Source organism: Anolis sagrei, chromosome X (genome assembly GCF_037176765.1).
Source record: "Anolis sagrei isolate rAnoSag1 chromosome X, rAnoSag1.mat, whole genome shotgun sequence".
In the NCBI taxonomy this organism is placed as follows: domain Eukaryota; kingdom Metazoa; phylum Chordata; class Lepidosauria; order Squamata; family Dactyloidae; genus Anolis; species Anolis sagrei.
Window position 1 is genome coordinate 78,660,018 of NC_090034.1, and position 21,331 is coordinate 78,681,348.

At 43.5% G+C, this 21,331-nt stretch overlaps 1 protein-coding gene across 1 annotated transcript in view; it reads right to left on the reverse strand.

Moving 5' to 3' along the window:
- Nucleotides 1-3,371: 3,371 nt before the first annotated feature.
- The window catches only part of LOC132780582 (digestive cysteine proteinase 1-like), a 43,746-nt gene continuing 25,786 nt past the window's right edge, over nucleotides 3,372-21,331 (reverse strand). Inside the window, exons 8-11 of the mRNA XM_060784308.2 lie at nucleotides 20,146-20,237; nucleotides 13,452-13,613; nucleotides 12,176-12,365; nucleotides 3,372-3,775 (exon numbers count right to left, since the gene is read on the reverse strand). Of these exons, the coding sequence (XP_060640291.2) occupies nucleotides 3,591-3,775; nucleotides 12,176-12,365; nucleotides 13,452-13,613; nucleotides 20,146-20,237 (629 nt within the window). The 3' untranslated portion in view covers nucleotides 3,372-3,590. The remainder of the gene's footprint in view (nucleotides 3,776-12,175; nucleotides 12,366-13,451; nucleotides 13,614-20,145; nucleotides 20,238-21,331) is intronic.

Genomic DNA, 21,331 nt, shown 5'->3' on the forward strand with positions numbered 1-21,331 from the left:
CCGCCTCAAAAATGGTGTCACTCTTCTCCTGGGAGAATTCTAAGACTAATGACTATATCGGTTTCACTCTGCTGCCCCTTCCGCCCCGGGAATAACCTTTTTTGCCTCTGAAACCCCAACCTGGAGTCCAGCTGTTTTTTCCAAAGATGTTGCCTCTCTGCCACCATTTTGTGGATGTCCAAGGAGCCTGCTGATCCTGGGAAACTGCTCCTCCCAGCTCACTGACGTCACAGCCAATCAAAGCAAACAAGCTCAGGGGGCGGGTGCAGGAAATTTGAATGGGAAAAACTGTATATATTGTGTAATTCCCTGCTCAGGATTTATGCCAGCTCCTTTGCAGATTACTGTGGTCATCATCCTTTCCAGCTGGAATAGAAAAAAAAAACTTCGGTGGCCTTGGTGGTGAGATTTATTGGGAATAGGAAAACTTTTATTGTTGCTTATTGTTTCACCAGGCGTAGCGAACCCTCCTTTTGGGTCTTCGGCGGCCTCTGCTCAGGCAGGGCCCCCTAAATACGTGTGCTGCTTCAATAATAATAATAATAATAATAATAATAATAATAAAGAGGGAAGAGAGAAATGCCCTATCAGATTCTCCATCCTGATCTGTGGAAAATGATAATGAGTGCATACCTTTCCAAACAAGATCAAACAAGTATTGCAAACTTTGAAAGAACATGTACAAATAATGAAGTTGGCCTGGAATATGCCGAATATGTCCGCCTTGCCATCTAGACGAGGATATAGAAGATTTAGAGTGGAGTACAATTTGCAAGGAAAGATTTAGGATGGATCTACATTGCCATAAAATGCACTTTCTATATCCGAAATAATCTGCTTTCAGATGGATTATACTGCCATATAATCCAAAATAGATAATCTGGATTAAGAAACTGGATTATAAGGTAGTATAAATGGGGCCTTAATGATATACAACAATGATCCTCTGTTGAACCACCAAATGTATGACATAGGTATTGCTATTTTGCACCACACCAAACTCTAAAGCATAGCCACCCAGTAAATGATACTACGTAGACTGCAGGAATTTAATAATTCAACGTAACCATAAAGGTCTTGTTCTTTATTCCAAAACATGCAATTCCAAATACATTCAATCAAAATGCAACGAAAGCTGTGACAGACATAGCAAGCTGCTTTATATCACGTCAAGCTATTGACCTATTTAACCTGCCATCATCCCCACCCTTTGACTCAGGCAGAGAGAGGTCTTTCATTTTACGTGATTCATGATCTTTCCAGATTAGGGTGGGCAAGAGGTAAGACTTCATACCGTGTGGGACTGCAACCCTTAATAGCCACATAGTCAATGATAAGGAATGCTGGGAGTTATAGCCCAGCAATATCTAAACAGCCACATTTTGTCCACCATGGTTCTACCCTAAAATGCTAGAATTTCCCGTGGACCTATAGTTTCTTAGAGCATAAAAAAAAAGAAAAAGCGGGGAGTGGGGAGTGGGGGGTGGGGTGATGCCTTTAAGATTAATGGGTTTTCACAATTTTTTGCATGATCAAAATTATCTGCTTTAAACTGGATTATTTGCTTTGAACTGGATTATTTGGCAGTGTAGACTCAGATAATCCAGTCCAAAACAGATGAGGATTATCTGATTTGATAATCTGGATTATATGGCAGTGTAGAAGGGCCCCTTGGTTCCTTCTACACTGCCCAATAAAATCCAGATTATCTGCTTTGAACTGGATTATCTGGCAGTGTAGTCTCATATAATCCAGTTCGAAGCAGATAATGTGGATTATCTGATTTGATAATCTTGATTATATGGCAGTGTAGAAGGGGCCTTAGATATAAACCTCCGTCTTCAGATGCAATACAGAGTAATAATAAATGCTCAGGGTTTTTATCTCTATACTATATGCCTGGCTCAACTACAACTCCCAAGTGTCAAGGTCTATTTCCCCCCCAACTCCATCTGTGTTCATATTTGGGCATATGGAATGGAATATTCATGCCAAGTGTGGTCAAGATGATGTGGTCCATCATTGTTTGAGTCCACAGTGCTCTCTGGGTGTAGGTGAACTACGACTCCCAAACTCAAGGTCAATGCCCAGCAAACCCTTCTAGTGTTTTCTTTTGGTCATGGGAGTTTTGTGTGCCACATTTGATTCAATTCCATCATCGGTAGAGTTCGGAATGCTCTTTAATTGTAGGTTAACTATAAGTCCCTGCAACTACAACTCCCAAATGACAAAATCATATTTATTTATTTATTTGCATGATGGTCACTCATTGGGTTGTTAGGTGTATGCTGTCCAAATTTGGTGTCCATTGGCCCACTGGTTTTCGAGTTCTGTTAATCCCACAAACGAACATTACATTTTTATTTATATAGATTGGCATTCATTGATTGGTTATTATTAGCACTCTGCACTGCATCCAAAGGAGATTTATATCCATGAAAGTTCAGGCAAAAATAAAAACCAGATAGCATTCATTTTCCCCTCACAACAATAATACACCGTGGTAAGACCCAAAATTGGAAAAAAAAGTCCCCAAAATTTCAATCAGCTCCTGCATTTATCACTCTAATTGTACTTTAACATGCAAATATTGGAAAGTAAATGTCTGAAATATTATAATTAGAATTGTGGGATTGTTCTTAATGTTAAATGGTTAAGAAAAAAATGTGGAATGAAAGCAATGATTTAAAATGACTTAAAGCCCCTTCTACACTGCCATATAAAATCCAGACTGTTTGCTTTGAGCTGGATTATATGGCAGTGTAGACTCGTATAATCCAGCGCAAAGCAGATAATGTGGATTCTATATTAGAAGTCAATCGGCCTTTTGGACTCCACCTGGAGTTTTATGCACAGGTATGCTTAGTAAAAGCCGGATTGCAGCTAAACGTCAAAAAAACCAAGATTATGGCAACAAGAATGATTGACAACTGGAAAATAGAGGGAGAAACTGTGGAGGCCGTGACAGACTTTGTATTTCTAGGTGCAAAGATTACTGCAGATGCAGACTGTGGCCAGGAAATCAGAAGACGCTTACTTCTTGGGAGGAGAGCAATGTCCAGTCTCGACAAAATAGTAAAGAGTAGAGACATCACACTGACAACAAAGATCCGCCTAGTCAAAGCCATGATATTCCCTGTAGTAACCTACGGATGTGAGAGCTGGACCTTAGGGAAGGCTGAGCGAAGGAAGATTGATGCTTTTGAGCTGTGGTGTTGGAGGAAAGTTCTGAGAGTGCCTTGGACTGCGAGAAGATCCAACCAGTCCATCCTCCAGGAAATAAAGCCCGACTGCTCACTGGAGGGAAAGATACTAGAGACAAAATTGAAATACTTTGGCCACATCATGAGGAGACAGGAAAGCCTAGAGAAGACAATTATGCTGGGGAAAGTGGAAGGAAAAAGGAAGAGGGGCCGACCAAGGGCAAGATGGATGGATGGCATCCTTGAAGTGACTGGACTGACCTTGAGGGAGCTGGGGGTGGTGACGGCCGACAGGGAGCTCTGGCGTGGGCTGGTCCATGAGGTCACGAAGAGTCGGAGACGACTGAACGAATGAACAACAACAACAACAATGCTTAGTAAGCAATCTTACTCTAAAATAGGGTACAAGGCAGCATTGGCCACCCCGCAGTTGTTGTCCTTCATTGATAGGAGAATGTAGCCGTCATTTCCCCAGAAGGTGGACCAAGAGTTCTTGATCAGCCAGTAGGGCTGCCCTTGCAGGACCCCATAGCCCACAACCAGCACTCCGTGGTTCAAGGTGGTGCTATTGCCTGTTGCAAAAAAAGAGATTTAAGAAATGAATTTCTTGCAGATTGCCTGGCTCACAATTCATTTTTTTGCAGATCCTTAGGCTCCTTTTTCACCCCTTCCACACAATTGCATAAAATCCACATTGAACTGGATTATATGGCAGTGTGGACTCAGATAATCCAGTTCAGAGCTGATATTGTGGATGATTTGCCTTGATGTTCTGGGTTATACAGCTGTGTGGAAGGGCCCTACACCGCCATATAAAATCCAGATTATATGTCAGTGTAGACTCATATAATACAGTTATAATAAATAATAATAATATAATAAATATATATAAATATAATAAATATATATAAATATAATAAATAATAATAAACCTTTATTTATACCCCGCTAACATCTCCCGAAGGACTCAGTGTGGCTTACAAGAGGCCCAGGCCCAACACATCAATAAAACAACAGCATAACAAATACAACAATAAATAAACTCATAAAACAAAACAATAAACATTAAAAGTTCAAAGCAGATAATCTGGATTATCTCAATTATATGTCAGTGTAGAAGGGGCCTTAAAAATACTAAAGCTCTTTCTACACGGCCATATAAAATCCAGGTTATCTGCTTTGAACTGGAATATCTGATTTGATAATCTAGATTACATTGCTGTGTAGAAGAGGTCTAAAAATGGATCTACACTGCCACATAATTCAATTAATCCAGATAACGCAGTGTAGACTCAAATTATCCAGTTCAAATCCAATTCTCTCACACCAGAGGAAATTTGCAGTTTCTCAAGTCACCCCTGGCATTTAAAAAATCAAGTTCAAAGCAGATAATGTGGATTTTATATAGCAGTGTAAATGGGGCCTCGATCATCCAGTTCAGAGTAGATAATCTCAATTACCTGCTTTGATAATCTGGATTATATGGTAAAGGTAAAGGTTGTCCCCTGACATTAAGTCCAGTCATATCTGACTCTGGGGTGTGGTGCTCATCTCCATTTCTAAGCCGAAGAGCCGGCGTTGTCCATAGACACCTCCAAGGTCATGTGGTCGGCATGACTGCATGGAGCGCCGTTACCTTCCCACCGGAGCGGTACCTGTTGATCTACTCACATTTGCATGTTTTTGAACTGCTAGGTTGGATTATATGGTAGATGCCCTATATCCCAGGACCTGATCCCAGATTATCTGGAAGTGTAGACTAAGGCCCCTTCTACACTGCCATATAATCCAGATTATCTAATCAGATAATCTACATGATCTGCTTTGAACTGGATTATATGAGTCTACACTTCCAGATAATCAGGTTCAAAGCAGATAATCCGGATTTTATATGGCAGTGTAGAAGGGGCCTCATATAATCCAGTCCAAAGCAGATAATCTGGAATCAAAAACCTGGGATATAAAAGGTAAAGGTGGTCCCCTGACATTAAGTCCAGTCATGTCTGACTCTGGGGTGTGGTGCTCATCTCCATTTCTAAGCCGAAGAGCCAGCGTTGTCCATAGACACCTCCAAGGTCATGTGGCCAGCATGACCGCATGGAGCGCCGTTACCTTCCTGGAGCGGTACCTATTGATCTACTCACATTTGCATGTTTTCGAACTGCTAGGTTGGCAGAAGCTAGGGCTGACAGCGGAAGCTCACGCCGCTCCCTGGAATCGAACCTGCGACCTTTTGGTCAACAAGCTCAGCAGCTCAGTGCTTTAACCCACTACGCCACCGGGGGGCCCCCTGGGATATAGGATAGTGTAAATCCAGTCAAAATTGTTTTTGTGAAAATTGTCCTCTTTAATAATAATAATAATAATAATAACAATAATAATAATAATAATAATAATAATAATCCTGCACACTGATTGGCACACTGGGTGCAGTACCTAAAGACCTTGGCCTGCACTTAAATACAATTGGCACTGACAAAATTACCATCTGCCAGCTGCAAAAGGCCACCTTACTGGGATCTGTATGCATTATTCGCCGATACATCACACAGTCCTAGACACTTGGGAAGTGTCCGACTTGTGATCCAATACAGCAGCCAGAAGAGTGTCTGATGTGGACTCATCTTGTTGTGTTTCAAATAATAATAATAATAATAATAATAATAATAATAATAATAATAATGGTGCTGGAACTGTTGGGAGTTGCAGAGCAGCAATATCTGGAGGGCCACAAGCTGCTAATCTCTTTTCTAAAGGATGGTCAAAATACAAAAGAGAGCTAAACCTACTAAAGTTCCCTTTCCACCTTCTAATTAAAAAACAAACACAAATACATCACAACATGGGATTAGATAAATCAGCTGTTTTGCAGAATGTATCCCTTGCCCAAGTTACAGTGTCCAGATAAGGAGATCAGGAGGTTAGCCAGTTCAATACCTGAAGGAACAGTGGCCCAGGGAGAAAGTTGTCAAGTAAATAACTGGTTGATATTATTTTTTTCTATCAGGAGTTTCAAACACACTCTTTTGGAGAGCATCCAATATCCTTCAAAAGTACATAAAGTGCTTTGTTTGATGGAGAAAATACTAAATAGGGTAAATAAACTAAATCTGGCTGGAATTCAAAGGCAAACCACATGCAGGAAGGAATGGGAACTGAACTGAATAATCACTACCTCTGAGGATGCTTGCCAAAGTGCAGGCGAAACGTCAGGAGATAATGCCTCTAGACCATGGCCATACAGCCCGAAAAAAACCTACAACAACCCAATGATCTGAAAGGCTAGGATGATACACTATTACCATCTAGTGGCAACACAGAAGCAAAGCACAAAGGCAGCCCAGCGTAAGAAATAAATGGTCTAAAGCAGGGGTCTTTAGACTTTAAACAGAGGGCCAGCTCACAATCCCTCGAACTGCTGGAGGGCCGGATTATAATTTGAAAAAAAATATGTAATTTTAATTCCTATGCACACTGCACATATCTTATTTGTAGTGCAAGAAACACTTTAAAATGTTGTTGATTCGTTCAGTCGTTTCCGACTTTTCGTGACCTCATGGACCAGCCCACACCAGAGCTCCCTGTCGGCCGTCACCACCCCCAGCTCCTTCAAGGTCAATCGAGTCACTTCAAGGATGCCATCCATCCATCTTGCCCTTGGTCGGCCCCTTTTCCTTTTTCCTTCCATTTTCCCCAGCATCATTGTCTTCTCTAAGCTTTCCTTTCTTCTCATGATGTGGTCAAAGTACTTCATCTTTGCCTCTACTATCCTTCCCTCCAATGAGCAATCGGCCTTTATATCCTGAAGTATGGACTGGTTGGATCTTCTGGCAGTCCAAGGCACTCTCAGAACATTCCTCCAACACCACAGTTCAAAAGAATACAACACTTAAAATGAAGAACAATTTTAACAAATATAAATTTATTAGTATTTCAATGGGAAATGTGAGCCTATTTTTTGGCTGGTGAGATAGGATTGTTGTTGTTGTTGTTGTGTGCTTTTAAGTCATTTCAGACTTAGGTTGACCCTGAGTGTGGGCCAGGTAAATGACCTTGGAGGGCCGTATCCGGGCCCTGGGCCTTAGCTTGAGGACCCTTGGTCCAAAGTCTGTATTATTGGGAAACCATCAACAAAGGCCAGATGCTGAAAGATATATTTCAGAAGAAGGCAATGGGACAACCTGCTTTGAGAATACGTTCTCTAAGGCCCCTTCTACACGGCCGTAGCCAGAAAAAAAATTCGAGGGGGGGGTTGAAAATTTCAGGGAGGGTTGAAAATTTGGGGGGGGGGGGGGGTTGAAACCTGCCTCCTAGTGCACGCTGAAGCAAAGAGCACAGCAGGGGGCAGAGCAGCCTTCAACAGTCTGCAGCTCCGCCCCTGTCAACTACCTCCACCAAGTCTGGTCTCCTTAATGAGAGCATTCAACACCCCCCCCCCCAACTTGGTTGCTTCGCTACATCGGCTATTGCTGCAAGTAATGACAGTGTGAATAAATTGGCGATATTTGTTTGAGATAGTGCTTGCAGTTCTGGAGGGACTCTTAATTTTTTGCATCTCATAGACTTAGAATGGGGTTTTGGTTAACCAGTTAAAATTCATGAGTAAACCAGTTTTTTTTTTACCTGAAAGTTTTCGGGGGGGGGGTGAAACCTCACCCCGGGGGGTTGAACCCCCCACCCCACCCCTCCACCCCCAGCTATAGGCCTGCCCTTCTACACTGCCATATAAAAACCAGTGAGTATCTTGGACTGTGAGAAGATCCAACCAGTCCATACTCCAGGAAATAAAGCTCACTGGAGGGAAGGATATTTTAGGCAAAGATGAAGTATTTTGGCTGCATAATGAGAAGACAAGAAAGCTTGGAGAAGAGAATGATGCTGGAGAAAATGGAAGGAAAAAGGAAGAGGGGCAAGATGGATGGATGGTATCCTTGAAGGGACAGGCTTGACCTTGAAGGAGTTGGGGGTGGCCACGACCAACAGGGAGCTCTGGGGTGGGCTGGTCCAGGAGGTAACGAAGAGTCGGAAGCGACTGAACGAATAAACAACTGCATTGAACTGGATTATATGGGAGTGTAGACTCACATCATCCAAAGCAGATAATGTAGATTATCTGGTGTGATAATCTGGATGATATGACAGTGTAGAAGGGGCTTAGCTAAATAGTGTCTGGATTGACCTTGAAGGAGCTGGGGGTGGTGATGTCCGACAGGGAGCTCTGGCGTGGGCTGGTCCATGAGGTCACCAAAAGTCGGAAATGACTGAACGAATCAACAACAACATTTTAAAGTGTTTCTTGCATTACAAATAAGATATGTGCAGTGTGCATAGGAATTCAAATTACATTTTTTTCAAATTATAATCCGGCCCTCCAGCAGTTTGAGAGACTGTGAGCTGGCCCTCTGTTTAAAAAGTCTGAAGACCCCTGCTTTAGACCATTTATTTCTTACGCTGGGCTGCCTTTGTGCTTTGCTTCCATTTTACCACTAGATGGAAGCAGTACATTATTCTAGCCTTTCAGATCATTATTCAATTCAGTTCCCATTCCTTCCTGCACATGGTTTGCCTTTGCTTTACCAGGCATCAGCTGTTGCCAGCAATGCAGGTCTTTTCATATGTCTGTTAGGGCACAGAATACTATTGTTTTCACCTTACCCACCATTCATTTCTAGTGCAAGGAGAAATTGTGACATGGATCCTGCTTCTGATCATTGCACTGGAGATCTTTGGGATTTTTTCTTCAGTGTCAGGAGCGACTTGAGAAACTACAAGTCTCTTCTGGTGTGAGAGAATTGGCCTTCTGCAAGAACATTGCCCAGGGGACGCCAGGATGTTTTGATGTTTTACCATCCTTGTGGAGCCCTCGGTGGCACAGTAGGTTAAACCCCTCTGCCGGCAGGACTGAAGACCGACAGGTCACAGGTTCGAATCCAGGGAGAGTGAGGATGAGCTCCCTCTATCAGTTCCAGCTCCTCATGTGGGGACATGAGAGAAGCCTCCCTCAAGGATGGTAAAAACATCAAAACATCCAGGTGTCCCCTGCAGACGGCCAATTCTCTCACACCAGAAGCGACTTGCAGTTTCTCAAGTTGCTCCTGACATGACCAAAAAAAAAAAAAAACATCATTGTGGGAGGCTTCTCTCATGTCCCCGCATGGGGAACTGGAGCTGATAGAGGGAGCTCATCAACACTGTCTCCAGATTAGAACCTCCGACCTGTCGGTCCTGCCGGCACAAGGGTTTAACCCATTGCACCATCGGGGGCTCCTATCTTTGGGATGGAAACATCACTATGCTGTGCCCAGTCAACAGGAGAACAGACATCAGTGGCTCGCAATAGCTGCTGCCTGGTTAAACAGGACTTCTAACCTTATGGTGATAGTGCCATGATCTTGAATTCATAGTAGGGCTGTGCAATCAAGAAAAAAAATGTTTCATAAGTCATTACAAAATTAGGGGGCGCTGGCGTTTTGTTTCTAAAGTGTTTCGAAAGTATAGTTAGTGAAACATTTGTTACTATAACAAGAAGTGGGGGAACTTCCCCCTCATTTGACAGCTATTGGGGTGAAACTTGCTACAGTGGTGGAACATATTTACCACTGTTAGACCATCAAGTTTCAGAACATTTCACTTATCCATGGATTTTTGGGGAATTTTCAAAAATTTTATAAACAACAGTTTTAAAACTACAAGAACTCCTTGAATTTTCCATACAATGACAGAAGATAACAGGGGATCGTTCTGCCCAACTTTCAGAAATATTCATATATCTGCTGATTTTAGGGATTTCTTTTAAAATTTTGACAAAAACATTATTTTAAAAGTCACAACAGCTATCCCATTAAATGTCTCTCATATTAACCAATCAAACTTCCAAGCAGGGATTTCTTCTCAGCCCAGCACTGAGATTTACTTACTAAAAGTATCAGCCCATCCTCCTCTTTGCAGATTCAACCATTCATTGGAACTCTGGCTGGCTACTGCGACAGAGGGGCACACCTCTTCCCTCTCCTGACTGGGGCTTTCCAATGCTAAGCAGGATTCTGGGAAATGTAGTTCAGGGCAGGGTCTTTAGCATTCTCTCCTTTCCTTCCCAAACTACATTTCCCAGAATCCTGTGCTCTCTCAGACTCTTTCCCAGTGAACTCTGCTTTCTCCCTGCTGCTTCCCTCCTCATGGCGAGAGGCCATTAATCTAAAGAGAAAATGCAGCCTTTTTGGCTTTGCTTTGCTTGCTTGCACTGAACATGAAACTGTCTTTGGGAGGCATCTGAAATATTACAAAATGCAAACAAAAAAGTATTGGGTAAGTTTCAATTCTTAAGTTTTAGATGCAGTCCACGCCCATGTGTCAGATAGTGCTTTGTAAGTATGAATTTAACAAATTTGATATGACTTACGAGGACTAACAAAAAATGTACGCCCCTAATACATAGGGATCATGAATATGATGTGTTTCTAGATTATTCATTCTTAACCAGAAGGGACAGAGAGTTTCATCTATGCTGATGATTGTGCCATTACTGCTCCAGCAGGAAGCTTTGAGATGGTAGAACAGAAGCTTTCCGAAGCTCTAGGTGCTCTTACTGCCTATTACAGGGAAAACCAGCTGATCCCCAACCCATCCAAAACACAGACATGTGCCTTTCATCTCAAGAACAGAGAAGCATCCCGAGCTCTGAAGATCACCTGGGAATGAATGCCACTGGAGCATTGCAGCGCACCCAAATGCCTGGGAGTCACTCTGGACCGTGCTCTTACCTACAAGAAGCACTGCCTGAACATCAAGCAAAATGTGGGTGCTAGAAACAATATCATATGAAAGCTGACCGGCACAACCTGGGGATCACAACCAGATACAGTGAAGACATCTGCCATTGCGCTGTGCTACTCTGCTGCTGAGTATGCATGCCCAGTGTGGATCATATCTCACCACACTAAAACAGTGGATGTGGCTCTTAATGAGACATGCCGCTTTATCACGGGATGTCTGCGCACTACACCACTGGAGAAATTGCACTGCTTAGCCAGTATTGCACCACCTGACATCCGCCAGGAAGTAGCAACCAATAGTGAAAGGACCAAGGCAGAGACAACTCCAGCTCATCCCTTGTTTGGGTATCAGTCAGCATGTCAACGACTTAAATCTAGAAATAGTTTTCTAAGATCTACAGAGACACTCGCTGGAACACCTCAGCAAGCGAGAGTCCAAAAGTGGAAGGCTCAAACCCAGAACCTCAACCAATGGCTGATACCAAATGAGAGACTCCCCCCTGGGCACACAGAGGACTGGGCAACTTGGAAGGCGTTGAACAGACTGCGCTCTGGCACCACGAGATGCAGAGCCAACCTTCAGAAATGGGGCTACAAAGTGGAATCCTCGACATGCGAGTGCAGAGAAGAGCAAACCACTGACCACCTGCTGCAATGCAACCTGAGCCCCGTCACATGCACAATGGAGGACCTCCTTGCAGCAACACCAGAAGCACTCCAAGTGGCCAGATACTGGTCAAAGGACATTTAATCAACTACCAAACTCACAAATTTTGTATTTTGTCTGTTTGTTTGCATTGTTCTGTTAGAAATGTAATATAATTGACTGGTTGCCCTGGCACGACAAATAAATAAATAAAATATTCTTAACCATCATAGTAAATTCCAGCCATTTTGTGGACATACTAGCTGGGAAAGATGGAAGATATAGTTCAGCATATCTGGGGGGCATCAAGTTGTGGAAGGCTGTCTCCATAGCAGGGGTGGGTAACTGGGACCATCTGTGTGTTTTTGTCTTACAAGTCCCATCAGCCATGGTAGGTAATGTCAATGGTAAGGGATTAAATGGTAACATCAAAAGATAGAGATAGCCACATTTTCTCATCGTTATTCTACAAGCTCACTTAGGCACATAATTACTCTAACAATATAAGGGAGAGGACATTTGTCACATAAGTAACAGTAAACCGAGGGACTTACCACACTCAGAGTCGTAATAGACTCCATTGGCATAAAACATGAATGACTTGGGAGAAGCATGAATGCTGACTGCTATGGGTCCATTCTTGACGACAGCTTGTTTCAAAGCCATGATATTGCCGTATGGGATGCTGACATATCCTGACACATTACCTAGAAATTCAGATTGATTGTAGTGGCAGTATCCATTCTGAGAGAGAAGAAAAATGAAGGCATTTGAAGTTTATCTGTAGCTACAGATGACTTCCCAAGGCCTCATCAGAAAATGGTCAAGGGCTTCAATCCAATCAAGGGCTTCAATCCAAAGATAGTTAAATAGACCTAAGTTCCAATGAAATTAGAGGTTTGGGATCCACTCAGTAGAAAACAGGACAATGATCATTGCCAGGTCGAAATATGCCCAGTCTTTTACTAAGGAATAGACCCCACTAAACTCAGCCCGTTCCTCAGTAGACACATATAGGACTGAGTTGTTAATCTACAGACCTGTATTACTGTGCCACTGAAAGATGGAGCCAAGAATACTTAGACTACAATAGTTTTAATGTTGCCCTAGTACAGTGTTTCTCAACCCCTGGGGGGGTCGCGAGAGGGTGTCCGAGGGTTCGCCAAAGACCATAAGAAAAAACAGTATTTTCTCTTGGTCATCTGGGTTACGTGTGGAAAGTTAGGTCCAATTCTATTGTTGGTGGGGTTCAGAATGCTTTTTGATTGTAGGTGAACTATAAATCCCAGCAACTACAACTCCTAAATGCCAAGGTCTATTTCCCCCAAACCCCACTAGTGTTCACATTTGTGCCAAATTTGGTTCTGAACCATCATTGTTTGAGTCCACAGATGTAGGTGAACTACAACTCCCAAACTCAAGATCCATGCCCACCAAACCCTGCTAGTGTTTTATGTTGGTCATGGGAGTCCTGTGTGCCAAGATTGGTTCAGTTCCATCATTGGTGGAGATCAGAATGCTCTTTGATTGTAGATGAACTATAAATCCCAGCAAGTACAACTCTCAAATGATAAAACCAGTCTCTTCCCCAACCCCACTAGTATCCAAATTTGGGCATATTTGGTATTTGTGCCAAATTTGGTCCAGTGAATGAAAATACATCCTACATATCGGATATTTACATTAAGATTCATAACAGTAGGAAAATTACATTTATGAAGTAACAAAGAAAATAATTTTATGGTTGGTGGTCACCATAACGGAACGGTATTAAGGGGTCGCAGCATTAGGAAGGTTGAGAACCACTGCCCTAGTAGGTGCTGTGCTTACCTGACCACTGTATGGCCCATAGGACTCAGTGCTTGGTACACCGCCATGCTCTTTGGCCCATTTGAAGGCCCGCCATGCAAGGCCACCATCACAGCCAAAATTCCCAAAGCCCCAGGAGCAGTCCATTAGGGCTTGCTGCGACAAGGCCGTCAGCTTTCCTGTCTGCACAGTTGAAGAGAGAGAGTGCAAAGGCTGGCTTAAAGCAAGAATGAGCAACTGAGAGCCCTTCTACAGAGACCCAAAACACAGAAGTTACTGGGTGGGGTGGTTGGGGGGGGGGGGGGGGGCTAAATGAAGCGGCCAGTAAATCCACACTGATTTGCATCAATGGACAAAAAACACGTATTTAAAAAGTTGTGCTTATATCCCCATTCTGGCCAGAAAATGTGCATATTGGCATCACTGTATATTCCTGCAGTCATTCAACATACGTGTTTTCCTTCCCTCCCTCCTGTGTAGACTGCTCCAGTGCACGTGCACTTTTAAAAAGCCCAAAACAGCTGATCTGTTGATTGGGCTGTCAAATGGACACACAGGCGGTTCAAGAGAAGCACAAATGGAAAGCAATTAGAACTCTCTGAACCTCTTTATTTTACACTTTATAATCTTAAAGTGTAAAATAATCTTAAAGTGATTAAGCCCTCACAAAGCAAGTGAATATAGCATTAAATGAGACATGTAGAATAATCACAGGATGTCTTAAACCTATACCTGTTGATACTCTATAAGCTAGCTGGCATTGCCCCCCACCCCAGATGTGCAACGGGAAGTTGCTGCTACTTGAGAGAGAAATAAAGTTGAACATTGTGAAAGCCATCCACTGCATGGCTACCAGCCTCCTCCCAGTAGACTCAACTCAAGGGAAAGTTTCATGGGAACAACCACTCCTCTTAATGTATTCCCAGCAACAGCAAGAATGTCCCTCTGGGCAGATGATTCAAGGAATCCCAATTATTATTATTATTATTATTATTATTATTATTAAATTTATTTGTACCCCGCTATCATCTCCCGAAGGACTCGATGCGGCTTACATAGGCCAAGGCCTCAAAACACAACATAACAATACAAAACCTAAAGCAAATTAAAAACAATTAAAGCAATATTAAACAACAAGCAATAAATACACCAAGACACAATAAAACTGGGCCGGGTCAGAATAATGGGTACAGAATTAAAAGTGCTGATGTGACAGGTGATATGTAAGGATTATAGGGTAAGTGCAGTGTGCAATGTGCAGCAATCTTAATTCTAATAAAGTGCTTCTGGGACTTGTTATTGGAGTTTTCCTATTCTGGAAAGGCACATCGGAACAGCCAGGTCTTCAAGTTCTTTCTGAAGACTGCCAATGTAGGGGCCTGTCTAAGATCTTTGGGGAGGGTGTTCCAGAGTCGGGGGGCCACCACAGAAAAGGCCCTGTCTCGCGTCCCCACCAAACGCGCCTGCAACACAGGCGGAATCACGAGCAGGGCCTCCCCAAATGAACGAAGAGTGCGCGTGGGTTCATAAACGGAGATGCGGTCACACAGGTAGGATGGTCCCAAACCGTTTAGGGCTTTGTAGGTAAGCACCTGCACCTTAAATTGGGCTCGGAAAATAAATGGCAGCCAGTGGAGCTCCTTGGTCCTTTTTAAGGTCATATGCCGCGGCAATAAGGGCCGCAAAGAAAACTTTCTTTGCGGCCACTATTGCGTCTGCAAAGAACCGTCCGGCCGAACTGTTCCGAGTTGTCAGAGGCCTATTAAAACCCTCCATTCAGGATGGGTGCCCTGATGACTCAGCAGTTCGCTGTGAAGCTTTTGCTCGGTTCTTTGCAGACAAAGTCGCTTTGATCCGCTCTGGACTGGACACCATATTAACGGCAGTCTCTGAGGATGTAACACGAGCATCTGCTTGTCCAATTTTGATGGATTCTTTTCAATTGGTTCAAACCGAGGATGTGGACAAGGTGCTTGGAGGAATGAGAGCTACCACATGCATCCTAGACCCCTGCCCATCCTGGCTTCTAAAGGAGGCCAGAGGGGGATTGGCCGAGTGGGTTAAGGTGGTGGTTAATGCCTCCCTTCGGGAAGGCATCTTTCCAGCCAGCTTAAAGCAAGCTGTGATAAAACCGCTGTTGAAGAAACCATCACTGGACCCCACTCAATTGGTAAACTATCGGCCTGTTTCCAATCTTCCCTTTTTGGGCAAAGTCATGGAACGTGTGGTGGCCTCACAACTCCAGGCATTCTTGGTAGACACGGATTATCTAGATCCGGCACAGTCTGGCTTTAGGCCGGGACATGGTACTGAGACAGCCTTGGTCGCCTTAGTTGATGATCTCCGTCGGGAGCTCGACAGGGGGAGTGTGTCCCTGTTGGTGCTACTCGACCTCTCAGCGGCCTTCGATACCGTCGACCACGGTATCCTTCTGGGACGCCTCGCAGGAATGGGTCTCGGAGGTACTGCTCTGCAGTGGCTCCGGTCATTTCTCGAGGGTCGGTCTCAGAAGGTGTTACTGGGGGACTCCTGTTCTACCCCACAACCGTTGTTTTGTGGGGTTCCTCAGGGCTCAATACTGTCCCCCATGTTGTTCAACATCTACATGAAGCCGCTGGGCGAGATCATCCGGAGTTTCGGGGTACGGTGTCATCTGTACGCAGATGATGTCCAGCTCTGTCACTCCTTCCCACCTGCTACTAAGGAGGCTGTCGAAGTCCTGAACCGGTGCTTGGCTGCTGTGACGGTCTGGATGGGGGCGAACAAATTGAAATTGAATCCAGACAAGACAGAGGTACTCCTGGTCAGTCGTAGGGCCGAACAGGGTATAGGGTTACAGCCTGTGTTAGACGGGGTCGCACTCCCCCTGAAGACACAGGTTCGCAGTTTGGGTGTGATCCTGGACTCATCGCTGAGCCTGGATCCCCAGGTTTCGGCGGTGACCAGGGGAGCATTCGCACAGTTAAGACTCGTGCGCCAACTGCGACCGTACCTTGGGAAGTCTGACTTGGCCATGGTAGTCCACGCTCTGGTTACATCCCGCCTTGACTACTGCAATGCTCTCTACGTGGGGTTGCCTTTGAAGACGGCCCGGAAGCTCCAACTAGTCCAACGGGCGGCAGCCATGATATTAACAGGAGCAGGGCGCAGGGAGCATACAACTCCTCTGCTGTACCAGCTCCACTGGCTGCCGATTAGCTACCGAGCCCAATTCAAAGTGCTGGCTTTGACCTTTAAAGCCCTAAACGGTTCTGGCCCTACATACCTATCCGAACGCATCTCGCCCTATCAGCCCACCAGGACCCTAAGATCTTCAGGAGAGGCCCTTCTCTCTATCCCACCTGCTTCACAGGTGCGGCTCGTGGGTACGAGAGATAGGGCCTTTTCTGTGGTGGCCCCCCGGCTTTGGAATGCCCTCCCTACTGAAATAAGATCAGCCACCTCGCTAATGGCATTTCGGAAAAAACTTAAAACTTGGATGTTCCAGCAAGTTTTTGGCTAACTTGACTGATGATGTTTTGATCATGGATTAGCAATCTCGGACGACGAATTGGATTGTGACTTTAATTATGAGATGTTCTGGTCTGTATTGGTGGCCCAATACTATGTATGTATATGTATGTATTTTATAGTGTAATTTTATATTAAATTGGAATATTGTAGTTTTTAAATATGCTGTAAACCGCAATGAGTCGCCGTACAGGCTGAGATATTAGCGGTATACAAGTGTACCAAATAAATAAATAAATAAATAAATAAATTGAACAGGAGGGTTGACCTCTCTCTGTAAGGGGCCCCAGTTAACATCTTGGCTGCTGCCCGTTGGACCAGTTGGAATTTCCGAGCCGTTTTCAAGGGCAGCCCCACGTAGAGCGCATTACAGTAGTCCAATCTAGAGGTGACCAAGGCATGGACCACCCCGGCCAGATCAGCCTTTGCGAGGTACGGTTGCAGTTGGCGCACAAGTCTCAATTGTGCAAAATGAGGGCTTTCCTCCAGGAGAAAACCAAGAAGTCCTGAACTCAGAAGCGAAGTGGGCAGATTAAAAGACAACCTGGCAAAATGGCACTACCTTGAACAATAGTTCTCAACCTGTAGGCCCCCAAATGTTTTGGCCTTCAACTCCCAGAAATCCTAACAGCTGGTAAACTGGCTGGGATTTCTAGAAGTTGTCGGCCAAAACACCTGGGGACCTACAGGTAGAGATCCACTGACTTAGGAGAATCTTCTACCTTGTGCAACTGTGGAGCAGAACAAACAACTCTGCACCTATATACTTGCTCACAATGCTGAGCCTCATGCATAGAGGAAGAATTGTTTAAAGCTACAGGCAATGCAGTCACTGTTGCCCGTTTTTGGTCTAAAACTATCTAGCAGCTTGTGATCCCTTTATTTTATCAGTTTTAGATAAACTATTTCATCAGTTTTAGAAAAACTATTTTATGCAATGCTTTTGACATGAAATAAAAAATAAAATCGTAAATAGTGCTTGAATTAATAATTTGGGGAAGAGAGCTCTCAAACGGACTTATTTAATTTAGTTCCCTCTGTTATGTGCTGGACCTCATATGCGCACATGCAAATCTGCTTGTATTTATATTAATATATTTGCGTGTGGGCACATACAGTCCAGCACATAATGGAATCAATTGGTTTTTTTTTTTAACTTCCAGTGGATGTCCCCCAACTGCTCTCCATCTTGTTCTGTTACAGAGGAAGCCTGTGAGGACAGTGGGGGAAGAAATGTCAGAGAAATTTTGGGGGAAATATGCGCAGCGGAAGAGGTTGCTAGATCAACAGACACAGGACTCCAAAAATCAGGACTCTGCAGTCTTACAGTTTCAAAATAACACAAAGTTTACTAAGCACATCTACACATGTCCATTCTTAGTGGGCAATCATCAGGAACTACAAAGCACAGCACAAACAGTTTCAGAACATCTGCTTATCAGACCTCTGGCTGTAACCGGATACTCCTTCTTCTTCCCACATCCAGAGAACATTTTTATCTCACTTCTGTCAAGGTTACTTTTCTCTCTGCTTCTCACAGTATTTCTAATACACAACTAAACATAATAGAATCCATCTTGAAACACATTTTAATCCATCTTGAATTACATAGAAACACATTGAAAAACACACATGCATACCTCAATAATCCTGACAAGAAATCCCAGGACTATTAGGTCTGTGTGCAAACCTGCTTTCAGATCCTGGGATTTTTTGTCTTAGATTTAAAACGTGGGTTTTAGCGCTGTCTGGAAGCACCCTGAATCAAAGTGAGAATCATTCACCCTCCCTGCCACATCCACCATAGTACAAAACCAATGGCATTGCAGTGCTTTCAGGTTCATATTTGTGCAAATTTCCACTGCAGGGGACAACTTGCAGCTTTTTAGGGAGTCCAGTATGGAATGAGCAAAACTATTTTGAGCAATTTTCACTATTTGGGGGAGAGGGTCCCAAGTCAGTCAAAAGTCTCGAGAGGAGTGTTGCCGTTTTCATTTGGCAAAGATTTGGCCCACTGGCTACAGTGGGAAACTCAGTCATTTTGAGGCCTATCTGCAAAAAACCTACCTCAGCTTTAGACCCCATTTACAGCTGCAGGCCTGCCAAGTTTCAGAACAATTCACCAATCTACTGATTTTGTAGAATTATTTTAAGTTTTAACCATAACATTTTTAAAAATAAGACAAACCGCAAGAGAGGGTATTGGGAATTGTAGTTGCTATTTGTGTCCATTCTCAGCCAACAGACCTTTTACTGGCTGAGAAACAGAGAGAGAAAAAAACTTCAACTCCCATCATGCTCCAATAGACTTTTCAATACCCGCCCCATGCAAGTGCTCCTGGGAAAGCGAGTTCCCAGCAGAGCTGCAGAGCCCTCTCTAGAGGAGGAGCCTAGGGAACTTTCCCAAAAGAAATGGGACATTTCGCTGCTGGGGAGGGAGAAAAGATGCTGCAAGATCTTCTGTGGCAGAACCCTGCATCAGATATAATAGAAACTTAACTCCATCCTCTCTAGTAGCTGATAAATCCGGTTCTCTTGATCCATTTTACCCAGCTTTTCGGTTCCCACCTCCCCATTCTGTTTTTGGGGGATTGCATAAAATGGACCACCGAAAATTACAAATCACTTTCAGACGAACGGATTCGGGCCCAAGCCTAGACATGATAGTTAAACATAGTGAATATGGTTAGTTAAAAATGTATACATCAGGCATGGGCAAACTTCAGCTTTCTAGGTGTTTTGGACTTCAACTTTCACAATTCCTAACAGCCTACCATGCCATACCTACACTATACAGCAGGGGTCCTCAAACTAAGGCCCGGGGGCCGGATGCGGCCCTCCAAGGTCATTTACCCAGCCCTCGCTCAGGGTCAACCTAAGTCTCAAATGACTTAAAAGCACACAACAACAACAACAACAACAACAACAACCCTATCTCATCAGCCAAAAACAGGCCCACACTTCCCATTGAAATACTAATAAGTTTATATTTGTTAAAATTGTTCATTTTAATTATTGTATTGTTTTTAGCACGACAAATAAGATATGTGCAGTGTCCATAGGAATTCATGCTTTTTTCAAATTATAATCCGTCCCTCCAACAGTTTGAGGGACCGTGACCTGGCCCTCTGTTTAAAAAGTTTGAGGACCCCTGCTATACAGTCTTTGAAATCGCCATCATGATTTTTCGCACAGTTTTGCTTACTTGGAGGAAAAGGGCTCCTTCCAAAGTCCCCGTGGCAGCAAAGCTCCAGCAGGAACCACACATGGCCTGATCCTTGACTGGTGTCACTGCACCTGTGGGAAGATGTGGAGGAAATTAGTGCAAAGGGCCATTTTGAGCTATACTCATGGACAAAGCAAGAAGAACAATGGGCCAAAGTGGTATTCTCCACTCTCTTTCAGCCTTTAAGCAAGAGACAGAGCTACAAAGGCCGGACCTCTTTACTGTTGGAGCATGTAAGAAATCAGTTAATGTGTGTGTGTGAATTGTAAAATAAGATGCATGAAGCTGATTGGTCATGCTATGCTTTGCCGAGCCTGGGACTTTTGGATACTGTTATGTTTTTCAGGCTTGAGCTATGCAGGTGTTCAGAGAGAAGAGAGAAGAAGAGAGTGACAGAGTTTGGAGTGTGTTCTTGCTTCATGAGCTACTGCAGGGAGATATTCCACATGGACAAAAAAAGACAATTTTAAATCTCTCATAAAAGGACATTATGTGAGTTGATGCCACTGATCACATGATCGCAAATATGTTGTTCTGAACTACGAAGAGTAAACTACTTGTTCTTTACTGTTAATCTGCGTGCCATATTTTCTTTCCTGTCAAGGCAGTATGTGGGCTGATGAAACATGAACTACACATGATTTTCATTTCGTCACATTTACCATCCCAACATCATTACAAATAGCACCTGTATCTTTGGAAAAACAAATACATCATGAATAACCTTTTTCCACATTACATTTGACAACAAACTTTTTTTCTTTGGTAATGCACACCATCTAATGGGCATTACATTAGATGGTGCATATTGTTGTTGTTGTTATTATTATTATTATTATGGTATATTTATTTATATCCCGCTTTATCTCTCCCGAAGGAAACTCAAAGCAGCTTAACAAAAAACATTAGCATGCAATTTAAAATATACACACATGCAAACATGAAAACAGAATTAAATATAAACATATGTAAAGGTAATCTTTATATGGGATTGACAGAAGTAGAGGTAGAAGAATTAATTTCAGGTTTTCCAAAGTTACTTTTTGAGATCTCATCAAGTTCTGAGAATGTTGTATGTCAGCCTGATCAGCCCGTGGTTGTGTCTGATGTTCAAGATGGGAATGAGGATGATGTTCCTGATGGTGGGTCTGGATCTGTTGGCAGT